The sequence below is a fragment of the Dermacentor andersoni genome, chromosome 5, assembly GCF_023375885.2.
Source record: "Dermacentor andersoni chromosome 5, qqDerAnde1_hic_scaffold, whole genome shotgun sequence".
In the NCBI taxonomy this organism is placed as follows: Eukaryota; Metazoa; Arthropoda; class Arachnida; order Ixodida; family Ixodidae; genus Dermacentor; species Dermacentor andersoni.
Genome location: NC_092818.1, coordinates 83238122 through 83255463, shown reverse-complemented (window position 1 = coordinate 83255463; position 17342 = coordinate 83238122). Strand labels below are relative to the sequence as shown.

The window sequence follows — 17342 nt, the reverse complement described above, 5'->3', positions numbered from 1 at the left end:
TTGTTATCCGAGAGGCCTCATCGTTCGTAGGAATTCGTGGCAGTGGCTCACGCGCGCTGATAAACTCCTTTCTTCATTTGTTTCCTGACGCATGCGCGGTGCTAGTTATAGGGAAAAAGAAAGGAAGCTCATCGCAGGTGCCACGTCTTACTTGTCCACGTGTTCGGCCTCACACCGTCTATTTTTTTTTATTTTTTTTACCAGCGGGATTGAGCAGATAACTCCGACGGTGCATGTGACCTCCTGGAGTGAATGGTAGATGACACTGGCACTGGAGTGTGCATTGAGTGCGTTCGCGAACTATCGCCGATCTCGAAGCTTCTCGCCGTTATGAGGCGCTGACCTTGGTAAAGGACAGTTTACCCACCCGTTACAAGAGCAATGGTCACAGATCATGATCGTCATCATACAGCGCTCGCGTGATATTTTTAAGAATTTGGCTGATTGTATGCTGTGGTCCTGTGTTAACTCCCTAAGCCTCCTTTCGTGTTATATTGAACAGTGCTTCCATTTTCTTTTACTTCGGAAGCAGTAATTTAAAATATTCATGCTCGATATGAAGTCCGCTGGATGTAAAACTCCACGGATATGGTTTACTCATATTCTTACCATACGCTTTCGAGAAATTGGACGCTAAATTGATCTAGACGTATGCGTTGTCATAGATGACGGAAGCAACCTTTAAGTCTATTTCGAATTCCTCGAGCTTGCGTGGAAATGCAGGATGCGGCAGCTAAAGTCCCTCTGCATCCACGCGCCACCGCCGCTTGCGTATAGAGGGACTTTAGCAGCTGCAGAGCGACATTGTACTACACGTACTTTCATCTTCATTGTCAACGATGAAGATGGAACTGCGTTTAGACAATGAAACGCCGCTTGTATCATAGCAAGCATGGGGAGATGGTTGCTTCTTCCACGTACACGAAGATGCAGTTTATGGCATCTAACTGCGGCATTTAAATTAAAATAAATGGCTCTCAGGTTCGTAACATACCAGTAGACAATAAAAAACTAGCTTGAAAAACGATTATGTCCATTAGCTGTATTCGGGTCTCCGGAGGCTAAAGGGAACACCTGAGGGCGGAGAGCATGCGAATTTTTCCCTCTCGCAAGTGCCCAATCAGCTTGCTGCGATAGGCCAGAGGGTAAGGCGCTGTCCAAATTCTCGAGGACCAGCGCTCAGAATATTAGAACAGACGCACTTGGACCATTAGAATATCTTAATCGCCGAAATAAAACTCGGTTGGTGCCTAGAGTACTGTGACTCCCGTGGCGCTGTACCCTTGTCACGCATTTCAACTTGACTCGGCGACAGCTGTGGTGGAGCCGAAACCGCAGGCGGCAGCGAGCACCTGATGGGCCACACGCTTTCGATAAGCTTCCTGTGGGAGCCCACAAGTGTCATCTTATCATCGCCCAGCCACTGGCTGATCATCTGAACGCGATACGACTTCGCGTCAAGTTTCGTATGTCCGCGGTTGCGGTACCCCCCCCCCCCCCCCCCTCCCCTTCTGCTCCCGGGCACGCTTAAAGCTGAAAAGTAAAAATTTGTGGGATTTCGACCGCGTCGACTTCGCCTGCTAAGTTCAGCATTACTTTCTTTTATTTTTTCGTTCTCTATGTTCCCTGTACACCTATACTTTCGTGTTCACCCTGTACTGCTGCTTGCGTCAGCGGCAATGTCAACAGGTGCCGCCTTATCTCCGTAGACGATGACAGCAGGGGCGGCGGGATCGGCCGTTGTGCGCGGTGCAGCTTTGCTTTGTATCCCCACACTGTATTCCGCGCGTGCGTGTCCGGGCTTATGGACGAGTCTGACCGCAGCTTCGCCGCCTATGCAGGTTACCCGGTGGAATGGCCCCACTGGCAGAAGCTGCATGCCATCCTGGGCAAGAGGCCTGTGCCTCACTCGTGGAACAACTACTACGACGACGAGCGCACCTCCGAGAGCAGAATCAGCCGGACCGAGAATGGCAGCATGCATTACGATGGTGAGTGTGCGCGTACTGCCTCCCCCTCCCCCTCCCCTCTCTCTCTCTCTGTCTGTCTGGCTGTCTCTGATATCACATGCTTGCCCGCAGTGATTGCGGCCAAATGATAATTGATTGATTGATTGATTGGTTGATTGATTGATTGATTGATTGATTGATTGATTGATTGATTGATTGATTGATTGATTGTGCGAGTTAGCTATGGAGTGTGTGCACATATATGCATAACGTGCAACCGAGGCAGATACAGTTGGCTTCCTGTAGTTCAGAGTGCGGCAGGGAGCCTTATTGCGAGAGAAATGCGCGTGGCGGTCTCTAAAATGTGCGTTCGCCAAGAAATGAAAGAGCAAGAGGAAGATCGTCTTGGATGCCATAGCGGGCCGGCCCCCTTGTTCGCAGAGAGAGTCACGTCCTTGAACATGGCGCAAGAAGAGCACCCTTATGATCAGCTCAGGCTAGCGTAACTAGTGTTTATAAACCGTACTTTCATTCGTTCGGTTCAAGAATGTCTGATTGCTTGGTGGAAAACACGGAGAAAAGTTCAATTTTTCGAATTTTGCTCAGACATATAACCGCCGATACTAGAGCGTTAGGTTGTCAATTTCAAGGTAGTCTCTCCAATTTGGACCGTTTCGCCTCGTGAACCTTTTGCTCGCTGTTCTTTCAAGGTATATGTAGTCCTTCGCAGCCGATTAAGAGCTGACTAGACCCTAGCAAAATTCATGAATTCAAGGCGAGCTAGTGCGAAAACTTCAGGGCGTCTTCGCCACCCGTCCTGTGTTCATGGGTGTGATGGTTTTGCTCTGCTAAAGTAAATGCTAGGCTGACTGGAAAGTGAAAGGTAGTTGTTTCAAGCTGAAATGTTAGCTATGGCTGAGAAGTGGTATCGAGGTCACTATAAAATTCGCGCTAGATGTTCAGGTTTCATCCTGAAACCAGTGACGCAAAGACCGCTCTGTACTGAGAAAACACCAAACAGTTATTTTAAGCATTTCAGACCGCTTGAGGTCTCAAATGCTCAAAAGCAAATGAGTAAACCTAAATTGCGTTCGAATTGGACAGCGTACACACAAGCTTCTAGTTCTTAAATTGTCATCGACCATAGTTACTATGAGGCTTTAAAAAAAAAGAATGCTGGAGTGGAAGTGATGTCTCGATATTGAAGCCGGACGCCGCCATCTTAGGTGGGGCACGATAAAACATTACCTTAGTGTGAAAAAAAAAGAAAAGTCTTCACACTGCCCACGAATTACTGTGTCGACGTGTGTCTTTGTGTTACAGGTTTTAGGATGAAGCCTGAACATCTGGGGAAATTTTGTTAGACTTCACGCCACCGATACTCAGTCATAGGTAATACTTTCGTCGGGAACAATCAGCTTTTATTTTCTAATTAGCCTAGCATTTACATTACTAGAACAAAACCACTTAATCTTCAACTGGACGCCACTCGACAAGGCTCTATTTCAGAGGCGAAGTAGGGGCAGAAGGACCCTGGTAGAGGCCAAGTTCTGGCTTCACCCCTGCCGGTTAGAAACGGCGGGAGCTTGTAGTTTCCGCAACCGAAGCGCCTTCGAGTGGGCATTGCCATGCAGCCCTTACTCAGCCTCGCCACCGTTACGCATTCGAATATTTATCACGCGTTCCGTATATTTTTCAACGATTCTATTTTAAAAGAGTGCGGCAATGGTCTCCCCCATCCGCACACAGTGGGGATACACTGGCGTTCCTTCGAGCTGTCCGTTCCGTCCACCGCCATTGCGGAAGGCCGACCCGCATCAATTTCTTTCAGTAATCCCCGTGCTGCCAACCGTCCGGGAACGCAGTCGGCGATTTGTGGGTCTTCCTTCCACTCGGCCGCCATACTTGATCAACTGGACTGATGGACCGCATCTCCGCTCTTTTATTGAACTCGGTGCGGGAAAGCCAGGGCCCCACAATTACAAGTACGAGAAATTTTCATAGGAAGACATGGCGTACGAAAACCATCGTTGAAGTATATTTTGAAAGATTTCATCACAGCACCGTTTTATTTCAAATCCGTCGTCCGTTTGCTGTCATGCTGCTCATTTATGGGGAAGTCTGACTTGCAAGCACAACTCACTGACTGGCGACGAGTCGCCGACATTGAACTGGCACTTCGCGAGCGCTATCCGTCCCGAGAATCACTTCTCGAGGCATCCATCACGTGAGCATCACGATGGACGGAATAGTTTTGTCTCCCGGTCGCTTGTACGAAGCGGCACAGAGTCGTGCGACACCTGTCTGCAGCTTTGTGTTGTATCGGAGCTTCTTCGCAGAAAGAGGCTTGCAAGACAAAGCCAGAAAACAAAAAAAAAGAAATGCGGGCCGGCTATCTGGAACAAAGGGCGGAACCTTATCGCCACTATTGTGACAGTGCAATGGTCAGTCGCGAAAGAAAAAGAAAATTAGACAAGAACGGAGAGTGCGTTTATTGTTTGGCCGCCATTGGTCCGCAGCTACCCGCCGCGGTAGGTTAGTGGCTGTGGCGTTGCTCTATTGAGCTCGAGGTCGATCCCGACCGCATTTCGATGGTGCAGCCTCACTCAGCGTTCACCCTCCATGTCTTTTTGAATAAGTCTTCCCCCGTGCTGGGTAGCAAACCGGCCTTCTCTTATTTTTGCTAGCCTCGGTGCCTTTCCTTTGTTTCTTTCTATGTCGGTGAAATGCAAAAACATAAAATAAAATTAAAAAATGCTCGTGTATTTTGATTTATGTGCACGTTGAGAAGCCCAGGCGGTCAAAATTAATCCCGAGTCCCCCACTGTGGCGTGTCTCATACTCGCATCGTGGTTTCGGCCCGCAAAAGCGCTAAATGTATCTCTTTTTTATCAATCGCGAAAGAAACAGAAAATATTTAGACTAAAGCAAAGGGTTCGTCTATTGTTTCGTTGCCATTGGTTTTCATTCGGTCCACCAGCCGTGAAACTTGAGCTTCGCGTTGTGCACTGCCTTTACATTGGTTGCAGGACATGTGGTCTGTACAACACCAGATTTTAAAAGGGAAGCTTTGCGAATATCGCCGGGTTTTCGCGGATGCTGCGTGGCTATTGTCTTGCCGAATCGGCCCACCAATCACAGCGGAGGTTGCGCGGGGCAGCACCACCGTTGGGTTGGTTCTTTGCACCACCACCAGATGGCGCGCGCCTCCGCGCATCCGAAAGAAAGTTAGAGAAAAAGAGGCAGTGAATTGGATGCAAAGATTGGAAACAGATGCGACCATGCAGGTTTAAAAGAATATGGAGTAAAAAATTACAAGGAAAAATATCCACAATAATACGAAGGGAAGCGCCTTGACGAGGCGCTTCCACATGCCTACACGAGGCATGTGTATGCGGTAGCGAGGATCCGGAGACCACTCAGCACATCCTAATTGAATGCGAACGGATTCAGCCAGCGAGACCCCTTACGTAAGGTACATCTTCCACAAGCGCTTGGATTTAAAGTGAACGGAAGGCATGTGCCGGTCAGCGGTTGAGATAAGAGTCGTTTAGAGTATTCGTGGAAAAAAAAAGCTGGGAAGAGAGTGATATGACCGGATCCGTTACGTGATAGGTAGCGCTACAAGGTGGATAGATAAGTATTCGAGGAAGAGAAAAAAGAATAAAGAGATGTATGCACAAATGCAAGAATGAAATACATGCATAGTATGCCTGAATGGCTCAAGCAGCCTAGGCGCACTCTTTGTCACCACCCCGTTTCAAAGGAAACAAAAAAAAAAATGCCAGAGAAACGCTACGATTCCCCGCGATCTTTATCTTCAACTATTGCTCCACCACCAGATGGCGTTCGCCTTCGCGCATCCGTGGCAGCGGTGGCGGCTGTGGGGGGGAAAGAATAAACACGAACTCGTGTTTCGAATCTTTATGCGCTCATACAAAGCCTCGCCGTATTTAGATTCCAGTTCGTCTAATCTGCTGCTTTCTTTTTTATTGCCACTTCGCGATTTAGCACTACTTTCACTGTGAAGCTGCTGTAGTCACTGCCGCTTAACGGTCCGCCATCGTCAGACGTGAGAGACTTAACAGAAGACTTCGCTGCCAGCTGCCGTTGCAGCAGTTTCACGATATTGTACAATATAGGAGAGGAGCTTGGCGCGTATAATCCTAACTATTGCGATCGAGGCAGTTGTCACATCAGTAGTTGTCCTTGTGGAGTACATTTGCATTGCAACATGCAGAAATAAAAGAAAAAACACCGTCGGCCATTCCTTTTTGTGCGTCAGGGAGAGCTTCATAATACCTTCCCGCAGCTGCCGTATATTGAGTTCAAACGTACGTTTAATTTATGAGCCACGTACGCCGATCAAATGTGGCCGGCAGGCTCGTTGTCTCTGCTACGCTGTTAGCGCTACGGGCATTTATTCGCGACGTGCCGCAACATCCACCTCATATATATATATATATATATATATATATATATATATATATATATATATATATATATATATAGATAGAGAGAGAGAGAGAGAGCCTTACATGAGCTCGGTATATAACATTCATAGACCGCTTTATCTGTTGTAATAAAAACTAATTACCACAGATCTCCTGTGATAATAAAGTTCGGCAGCATGTTACACGCGTAGCACGTGAAGGCGAAAGCATGCTGCACACATGGTAATGCACTAAGTTATGCGGTCGAATGGGTTAGACTTCTGGCAAGACATAAGGAGCCGCAATGTGAAGTAAACGTGTGGCTCTGTAGGTCGGCCTGCTCAACGACACATGCGAGCACCTAATGCACTACCTAAAGGTCCTTTCGTTCTCTCATTTTCCCCTTCTTTCTCTTTTTCTTCCTTTCTCTTTTTTTCGATTCTTCTCTTTTTCCTTTCTTCATTCATATACAGCCACTGCATCTATGCTTGATTACGGGGATAAGAGCCATTCCTGATGAGGATATTTTTGTCGCGCTGGACTAGACGCCGCTTTTTCGGGTATGAGCCATTGCTCTCTCTCTCTCTCTCTCTCTCTCTCTCTCTCTCTCTCTCTCTCTCTCTCTCTCTCTCTCTCTCTCTCTCTCACACACACACACACACACACACACACACACACACACACACACACACACACACACACACACACAGCTGTCTCTTTTGACATAGAAAACCTGTTGTTTTCTATACCGCATGATGACCTATTTTGTGCAGTTAGGTCTTGCATCGACGAAAATGGTGTAGTAGATTTTCAGAATACTAGCGGCCTAACCGTGGACAATTTCATGAAGCTACAAGAATTTTATCTTGAGTCCACTTTTGTAACTTTTGACAACCATTTTCATGTTCAAAGTCAGGGCATTTGCATCGGGTCTTGTGTGGCACCGGTACTGGCTAACATTTTCCTGGCCAGCATTGATCGTGATCTGGTGTGTTATTTGGACGACAAGATAGTTCTGAGAGTTTTTAGATACGTGGACGATTATTTGGTGATCCTTAAGAAGCAACCCGGTTTGACGCACACGGTTACCTTGCAAGAGACCTTATCTGTCTTTGAACGACACGGGAGGGGTCTAACATTCACCCACGAATTGCCTGAACAAGATAGATTGCAGTTTTTAGATATTAACATCACTTTAACACCAGATCACACGTGTTGGATGTACTCACCACGAGCCCGGAAAGACCTGTTGCCTTTTGAGTCCGCTCATTCTAAGACGGTAAAACGCTCCTTTGTTATGCTGTGCGTGAAGGAACCCCTGCAGGAATCATGTGTTCACCTGGTAAAGGACAGCCTCAACAATCAGATTGGCAGGTTACAGAAGGCTGGTTTTCCCGTTTCCGTCGTGGCTGCTGTGGCAGAGAAGCTTCTGCAAAGCTTGAAACCTAGAACACCTCAAGAAGGTGGCGGTCGACCGAAGACCAGACCGGCGGTTCTCCCCTATATTCATAGGGTCTCCCACAACCTAAAGAATGTAGCCAATCGCTACGGTGTGCCGGTGGTATTTTCTGCCGCGCGCAAGTTGGCCTCTTTGTGCCCCCGGATTGTCTCCGGCGAGGAATGCGTGCGAGACTGCACGAAACGTCACGCCACCCAGTTTGTCAGGTGTTCGGTCGGGGCTGTGTATGAAATTCCCCTGACATGTGGAAAAGTTTACATTGGCCAGACGGGCCGTTGTATAAATGAACGACTAAGGGAACATAAGCTTTCTATGGTTAACGAAAAAGGGTCAAATTTGCCCTTACATTGCGGCGCATGCCCTTTGGCTACACCTGATAAAGCATGCCAGCCTTTGCTGGCTAGAACCAAAATCTTAAGGCGCAGTCGTAACCAGGTAGCACGTGAACTCGCAGAGGCTTTTTACATTGATAAGTCAGGTGATGAATGCGTAAGCGATTCTAGTATCAATTTGTATAAGAAAGAGAAAACGTTCTTGGCATGTGCGCTTAGGCAATGATTGAACAAGAATCTAGGTATATATATATATTTATGTTCTTTCTGAATAACATCAGTCGCGAGTTTGCGCCCGTCCATGTCCTTACTCGTCCGTGTCTTTTTTAGCGCAATCCCTTCTTTAAGTATTAGACGACAAGTTGGACTAGGTGCGCCGCGCGCTTCCTGTCCACTTCTATTGTCCGCGTGTTTATAGCGCAGTACCCACCGTATTACAAGATGAAGAAGGAATGTCTCTCGAGCCAGCCTTTCAACAATGGCACCTGTCTTGCTCGATGCAAACACGCAGCCGTGAAATTGCTAAGTGAGTGTGTAGAGTAGGATGACAGAAGTTGAAATGTTCAAAAACTAAGGTGTTGTGCTTCCCACGCAAGGGAGGGAGTGGTATGGGGCGGGGATGTGCAGCTAATTCTTTCAAGTGGTAGTAAGGATACGAAATAGACTGTAGAGTCCTCACGTGTAAGCAGGCTCTGTCAATCACAGGGCCTAATTCTTCGTGAACACAGAAAGAGAAGCGCTGTTTTGAGGGTAAAAAAAAAACGAGCAATAAAATAATTTAGGGAAAGTTTAACAGAAAGTGAGTTGTATCAATGGACTCATATTCGAACTCATTGCTTTCATTTCTCATTTGCTCTGTTTATTCAATCCGCTCGGTGGCTATATAGCGTTGTGCTGCTTCGCACGAGGCCGCGGGTGCGAATCCTGGCCACGGTTTCGAATCCCGGCCTCGACGGCCACCTTCCGAGAACTTAATGCAAAAATATTATCGTGTACCACGCTTGGCGTGTGCAGTCGAAAACGCCAGATGGTGAACATAGATATGGGGGCTCCCACAACGGTATCCCTTATATTCCACTTTTCAGCTTTAACATGATCTAACACTTCTTACACTTCAGTGCACTGGAAGAACAACACAGTTTTATGCATATTTATCACATGCAGGATAACAGAGAAAAACTGTCTGAATGAACTGTTAGTTTTGCGTACATATCGCTAAACAAACATGTACACTGAGTGAGAATAATTCAATCACAGCCTTCCGGCTCTGAAAGTGCGGTATGTATATTGAATAGGACGCACATGAGATAAATAAATATACCCATGGCGGCTGCAGACTCCTTAGAGTGAACATAAGCTCCCGTGACGCGAGTCTTATTTGGAAGCATGACGTTACCGTAAGCGTCCACGCTTGCCTTCATTTAAGCCACAGTTGCAATCATTTTGTTACCTGAAAAATAAAAACGGGAACTGACCTGATGCTAACGATTGTTTAGCCGGAAAATTAGTGTATCAAAACATACTTTACCTTAGAGACATTTAAAATGTGCTGCAGGCAGAAAGAAGAAGCTTGGCGCAAACGCGTTTTTCCTTTGCATAAGCACCTGCTCTTCCGTGGCTTGCTCCGCGCCGTTGACATAACGATGCAGGACTAGGTCTGCTTTCGCGACGTTTCAACGGTGAAAATAATTGAGCTTGACCCAGATCACATAGAAGTCCGAAGCACTTGCTGCAAACCATCGCCGTAAAGTTTAAGCCCGCGGTCGGGCGCCCGCCGGAAATCGTTCCTACGTTGAGCGTCGGCGTGCCTCGGCGTCGTACCTCAGCGTAACCGAGCGAACGAGCAGAGCGGAGGATGAAAGAGCGGACGCGGAGCGCAGCGGCGGATGAAAGACGGCGAGGGCGAAGACAGCGCGAGGAAGAAGGCGGGAGAGGATGGTGCAGCGGAAGCATAAGGATGAAAGCGGAGGAAGCCACCCTGAACGACGCTCGTGATGAACGAATCGTGGTGGCGCTGGTCACGACCGCGCATCCCCAGCAGCGGTGACACCGGCCGTAGGGTGAAAGAAAGAGAAGAACCGGAAAGCTTGCATTCGCGCATAGCGTTCGCTGCAAGCGTGTCCGGGTAAAGATTATGGTTGCATAAGCTGCAGTTGCCGGAATATGGCAACTGTGTGGCCAGTCTCTGTAGAGCGCCGCGCGTCACGTATCTGCGAGTCGGTGCGGTGATCGGTGCGAGGCCTCAATATATCGCGAAATTAAAACGCGTACAGAGCTGCGCTCAGATTTCACATCAGGAAGTAACCTAGTCGTCGGTGAACTTTTCCGCATGGCACTTCGTGAATCTAAATCGTGGAGCTGCTTCTGCTGTAAATGCTGCCAACGAATGCGAAGGAGGCTAGCATGAACTTTATTACGGAATGCCGCAGTACTGTACGAAGGCCGCCCTGCGCAGTGACGTCGTTTATGAAACGATCTGCGTTGCAATCTGTCACTCTGTTTCCTGGAGACTTGACTGCTCCGAATGCCGCCACCCTGTTGATCACTGCCACTACTGAACTCGGTGTTGAAGCAGATGTAGATCCTTGGAGTGATCGCGTTTTGGAGCTTTTGGTGTTTCCTCTTCGCCATCGTCTATTTTCGTTATGGTTGATGGAGTTCCACGTTACAAAGACGCACGGAGGGATATGAGAGGGTGCCGGGTTTATTTTTACTGCCGTCGGTTTCTTTACCGTGCACGTACGAATGCTGTCTCGACGGAGGGGAGTCGAAGTCGACACATTGCATTCACAGGTAGGAAGTCATGGCCACAAGCTCAATGTGGCGGGTGTCAATGTAATCACAGAAGTGTTTGCGAAAAATGGGGGGGGGGGGAAGTTAAAAAAGGCCTTGATAGCCTCCTGGATGCTTTTCGTTGTTTTCAAGCATGAAATGCTTTTAGCTCCCGTTGTCGGCGACTTTCATGTGACCTTGAGCCAACAATCAGAGCCGTTATCCGGGCACTCAAAAGAGAACACCCCTGCAATATTGGAGGACAAAACGAGATCTTCCGAGCAACCAGTAAAAACTTAAGAAATGCAGCCCTTTGAAAAGGACCGCATTACACACGGTAGTTACTACAGAAGCAAGTTACAAAAAATATTGCTTCCGAGTTCTTCCTAATTTTTGTTCACCCTATCACTCAAGCTGTAACTTCTAGTACGCTGAAGTTTTCTTTATTATTTTCAATAGGCGACGTTCAAAAGGAAGGTAACAAGGCACCATACACTTCATTATCATTTTTTGGCGCTCAGACACTGTTTCCTGTGCTTTTTTGAACGCCAATGGTCCGTGAGTTCCGCGGCGCGGGTTTAGTGTGCCTCGAGAGATGGCGCCACGCTGCGGGGTGCCTCCTTCAGGTGCTTTCAGGTGCTTTTCTTCTAGCTGGGAAGTGCGCTTTGTCGCCCTAGTGTCTTGCGCTGCCTGTCGTGCCACCTTCAACGGTTTTCTTCTAGGTGGGCAGCGTCCACATGGACTGGTGCACAGTAAAACATTGTGTGGTGTGGTGGGGTGTGCCGTTGCGAACATGCAGTACACCCGTTTTAAGATTGTGGCTTGTATCATCTCCAACCAATCTACTTGCCCGGTTGCCATTTCATGCTTACATCTACTCTCGATTACGGGAGATGCAGCAATTTTTGTAGATGAATTCTCTCGAAAAAAACATTAACATTTAGCTTTGGAGGTTACTTTTGACGCTGCTCCGGGTGTCTGTCATACTTTTTGATCTACGTTTGTTCGTATGCCTAGAACATGCGTATCCGCTTCACTATTTGTGAGCATCTGCCGAGCGACTCCATTTGCAATGCAGAGTCCCTGCGTTGGTGTCCGAATGTAGCATTTATTACGTATAGCCCTGTTTCACACAAGCTTTCCAGCTCCAATAATTTGGGCGTGGAGCAGGGCTTCCCAAACTCTGGACGGCATATTGAGGCATTCGCTAGTCGCACCCGAATTGAAGCACGAACAACAGCAACAATGAAGCTTCAGTGTTCTTTCTGAACGACCGCATGCACAATCATTGAAAAATTCCGATACTACCCATAAATCTAACGTTCTACCAACGCTTTACAGCCACCAAATTTTCACTTTGATGGACTCAGTATTAAATCCTATGCTGAAGAGGACGTATACATGCGGTTTTTATACGCGTCTAGATGGCCAGTCGTGGCCGCTCCGAGGATGTAACGCCACATGTTCTTATAAGACTGAAAAAAGAAAAATCGGGTGCAAGAGGTTTGCAAACGGCCAAACCGGTGCTTCTTCATCTTGTTTTTTATGCCGTTCAGATCCGCGTATCACCGTTTGTTAAAAAAAAAGGAAATAAAGAAAGCGTTTGTTTATTAAAGATTTTTGAAATTCCGACGTACATACGTCAGTACTGGCGGACCCTGCTGTTTGCTGTTTCGCGCACCGGCGCAAGCAGGCATCTCAGCGCTGCAAGTCGCTGCTGCTCTACCGTTCTCTACTTTTCTTTTCCTTTTTCCTCTTGCATCACGGCGTTATTTTCGTCTGTGTTAGCGTCTTTGTGACGTTTACAGACTGCTATTGCGTTTTGTATCACGCTACGATGGCAACGACCCGCCGCGGTTGCTTAGTGGCTATGGTGTTTGGCTGCTAAGCACGAGGTGGCGGGATCGAATCCCGGCCACGGCCGCCGCATTTCAATGGGGGTGACTTGCGAGAACACCCGTGGTACTAGATTTAGGTGCACGTTAAAGAACCCCAGGCGGTCCAAATTTCCGCAGTCCCCCACTACGGCGTGCCTCATAATTAAATCGTGGTTTTGGCACTTAAAATCCAACAAATAATTAATTTTTGTTTTACGATTTAAACTCTCCTTAAGCTGCTTGTGCTCCCCTTTCACCCCCTCTTTTGCTTTCTTCCACCTCCCGCCTCACACACACACACACATATATATATATATATATATATATATATATATATATATATATATATATATATATATATATATATATATATATATATATATATATATACGTGTGTGTATATGTACGCCCGTCCCGAAATTTCAAGTTGGCCCACCCCCAAATTTTTTGCCACTGCTCGCGCGTTCGTCGTTATCTTCTTGTACAGCCGGCTGGCTCTATCCTGAAAGGGACCGTTTAACACAAAGGAGGGACGGACGGACGCAGGGACATTTTTGTCATTGGGTAACCACACAAATACTTACGCATTGAATAAATAAAAATATCAAGTGAGAAAAATTCACACGCGATGGCTCGCGCTACAACTTTCAAAGTCGGTCGCACAATTCACAAACGTTAAGAGCTTGAGCAGTCCGGACCAGTGACCTAGGACTTTTTCCTCTGTCAAGGAATCGATCGTCCTGTTTTTTCCAGAGCTGTCGCAAGCACTTTTTTCGCCGAATTCCAACGGGCACCGTCACAGAGGAGGTGTTGGATTATGTCCTCGTAGCCAAAGCTTGTATTGTGGGCGTCTATTACGCACGTCTTCTTCATATCTAGATTATCATCATCATCATGCGTTGATCGCTCCCCATCTTCAGAGCCATGTGATCAGCATCATTGGGTGTGGGCCTTTGCTGGTTCGATGCCAAGTACTCGGGCCAAGTAAACGGCGCTCCAACAGAGACGTCATAATATACGCGATTTCGCAGCGCCATCGGCTCGTGCAATGGTATGTAGAATTAAATGTAGAATTGTGATCCAACGACATGTAGAATTAAATCAATAGAGAATCGAAACCACAACTTAAAATACAAAACTTAATTTAGTTATTAGTTGTCGCATAAACGATAATAGCCTACTAGCTTGCTTGGGGCCGTCTATTTAGATTTTTTCTCCTACCCGGTTTTCTACCGGTTCTGATGATTATTATTATGTTGTTGATGATGATGATTAATTGGCATACTTTTGAAACTGGGCAGTTACAAATAGTCAATCACCCTGCTTGTGTAAATAAGGTATGCTATACATGTTTTTCAATCTAGCATTTTGTATAAATCTCGCGACTTTTTTGGCACATGGCTTACAACTAACTTCTAGGCAGGCGTTGGGCAACTTCCAGTGACGGTTGTCAGCCTGCTCCTTGCTTTCTCTTTCCTGTCAAATGTGTGTTTTGAAAACAAATAATAATAATTCCATATCTACCAGCACTGTGTTAATTTGGGACATTAAATACAATCAATCAATCAATCAATCAATCAATCAATCAATCAATCAATCAATCAATCAATCAATCAATCAATCTTCCTGCTGACGAAGGCGCCCTCTTCTTCCATAAGGCGGAATTACTTCCTACGAAGTGTTACGAAAGACGCTGCAGTACTGAAAGTTTACGCGCAACCTTTATGAAATGTCTACCATTCTTCGCCAAGTGCTAAGGCGCAAGAATGGAAAGAACATAAGGTTGCAAATAAAAATCTCTGTGGCAAATATATACGCACATTTCATTGTACTGGATTGAAAAAAGAAAATACTGCAAAGAAAAGTAAAGTGGGGCGTGCTTTTTGTCTTTTTGACTGTTCGGTCTCTCACGACAGCTGCAAAAATAAAGAAAGTAAGAAAGGAGAAGGCAGGGAGAGAGGGACTGAACGTTTTCTCGTTTCCGGGCCGCTTATTTGCCTCGCTCTCGCCGATTCAAACGACAGCTCGCAAAGGGCGATCTTTTAGCGTTAAAGAGCGCCGACAAAGAATGGAGTACACTTGCTGAAACTGCTGCTCGAATAGAGGCTCTGCGCAGCGCGGCTTGCGGCACCCCCCCTCCCCCCCCCCCTCCCAAGAGGCGTGCCGCTCGACTTACTCCCTCCCCTCCCTTCCTCGCTTCGTTCGATCGCCTTCGATCGGGCCGCACCGCGATCTCGGGCTCGATAATTGCTCGCCAATTAGCGCGCCGGACGGCGTCGGCTTGCGGCCAGTGTGGTCGATGCGGGATGGGCAGCTGGACCGCGACACCCCGCCGCCTCCCAAATGAGCCTCTCGCCGTCTTTGTCTTTCTTGTTACGCAGCGCGCCCTCTGTCGCGACTACTGCTCTCTTTATCTTTTTTGCTCGCCTCCGGTTCTCCGCGGTTGCATTTCACTCGTTTTCTTTCTTTCTTTTTCTTCTGCTTTCGGGACAGTATACAGATGCCTTCCTGTATACACGCTCCTTGGCGCCGCTCTTCCGAGGAGTGCTGAGTTTTCTTCCGTCACGGCTTCTGCTTGCTGTTATAAAAGCGAAAATAAAATATTTTTTTTCTTCACTTGAAAGAAAAGGAAATAGTGGAAGAGGAATGTTTCATTGATGGCTCCTGTTCTTTTTTCAACGGAGGAGGAACATCTCGCATCATGCAAATATTGATACAAATAATGTTCAGAGATTTAGTCACTGCTTTTCATCAGTTCAATCAGTTTTCAATCAGTTCACTGATTTAGCTATACTGCTTTTCGTGAATAGTAATGATAGTAAGAAAAAAATTGGCTGAAGGCTTAGCTTGGTGAGGCCTGCAAGATTACGAAAGCAATACCCTTGGCTGCGCCTTGGTTCGGCTGATGGTGTGGACATGGTTGCCCTTTGTTAAACTTATGGTTATGCATCATCCGACATAACGCAAGGCAGCGCGCCGACCACTGCGAGGAGCCGAGTTTTAGCCCCATTTATCCTCCTAGCGTGACGTCACACCAGCGAGCGCCCTCTCTCGGTAGCGCCGCAGCAGCGGCGCGCAAGGCTTCGCCTCCACCATCGATGCCGCGAGCTGGGGCCCCGTCTCTCGTTCTGGCGTGACGTCACACCAGCGAGCGCCCTCTCTCGGTAGCGCCGCAGCAGCGGTGCGCAAGGCTTCGCCTCCACCATCGTTGCCGCGAGCTGGGGCCCCGTCTCTCAGCCTAGCGTGACGTCACACGGTCACGTGACGCGCAGCTGTGTAAGGAGGCGCCACGACCACCGATGGGCCGAAAGTTCGAGCAGTATTGCTTTCGCAGTAAAATATTGTAATATAGGTAACTTCGCAGGTTCAGAAACCCTGGAGCGCAGTTAAGCAAGGGTGTAAATGGTTCGTTTCGTTGTGCGTCTACCATTTGCGGTGTTATAAGCTGCGCTGCCTTGCGTGTTGTCATTTGATCGGCACACGTATGTTGGTATATGTTTCACGCGTTCAGAATGCGTTCCCCGTGGTACGAAGTCAAACCTGCGATCTTGGAGTATATCAGCAGCAGAATGCCTCCACGGCGAATATATTGAAAGAGTACAGAAAAAAAAAAGAAGAACGAAAATAAACTCAGCAAGTTTGAACAAGAAGAACTGAGTTTTCTGCGTACCGCACGGGTTGCCGTGATAGCAGCGTCGTGCCGAGTGTTGCGAGGGTAATATTTAGTTACAAGTTATATTCAGTTATGTTTAGTAATAGTAGCATGCAGTAGCAGCAGTAGTAGTACAGTGTACTTCATTAATTCGATCCTCACAGCGTGACGAAACTGGTCGAATTATACGACAGGACGAATTAAAGGAAGGGCTGAAAAAAACGCCGGAACACGCCGTTGATTCACTTTGCAGTGCTCACCTTTCAAGTTAGCTTCGTTGCATTACCCTCTGTGTCACACGGTGAGGCACATCATGCGGGGAACAATTGAATTATGGTGTTTTACGTGCTGAAACCGCGGTATGATTATGAGGCACGCCGTAGTGGGATACCGCGGATTAATTTTAGCCACCAGGGGTTGTTTAACGTGCCCCAAAGCGCGGGACATGGTCGTTTTTACATTTCAGACCACATCGAAATGCGGCCGCCGCGGCCGGGGTTTCATTCCGCGACCTCGTGCTTAGCAGCGCAACACCATAGCCTCTAAGCCGCCGCGGCGGGTCACAATGCGGGGAAGGGTGCCACTGTTGCGGGACACAGCATGTGTTTCTTAATCTACACACGCACAGGCGCCGTCTCCAGTCACAGTGCGAGCACTTAGACGCTCAATAAGTTTACCGGCAGGCCTTCGGAGTTTCTGAGAGACCCCCGCTCTATTGTTGGCTTTAAATGACCCCTCGACTTTCGGAGTTCTTTCTTCATCTTACCGCCTTCGATTGCGCTAGCTTTCCCAACACAGATGTTTTCTCCTCTGTTTCTCCGTGCACGGCGCGTGCGCGCGCGTATACTTAAAGAACACGTTCTAGGCC

The 17342-nt window shown here is 47.6% G+C and overlaps 1 protein-coding gene across 2 annotated transcripts in view; it reads left to right on the top strand.

Moving 5' to 3' along the window:
- Positions 1–17342, top strand: part of LOC126530824 (uncharacterized) — a 145000-nt gene that overhangs the window by 110708 nt on the left and 16950 nt on the right. For both annotated transcript variants that reach the window (XM_050178116.3, XM_050178117.3), the window contains exon 2: positions 1842–1991. In XM_050178116.3, coding sequence (XP_050034073.1) covers positions 1842–1991 — 150 coding nt within the window. The remainder of the gene's footprint in view (positions 1–1841; positions 1992–17342) is intronic.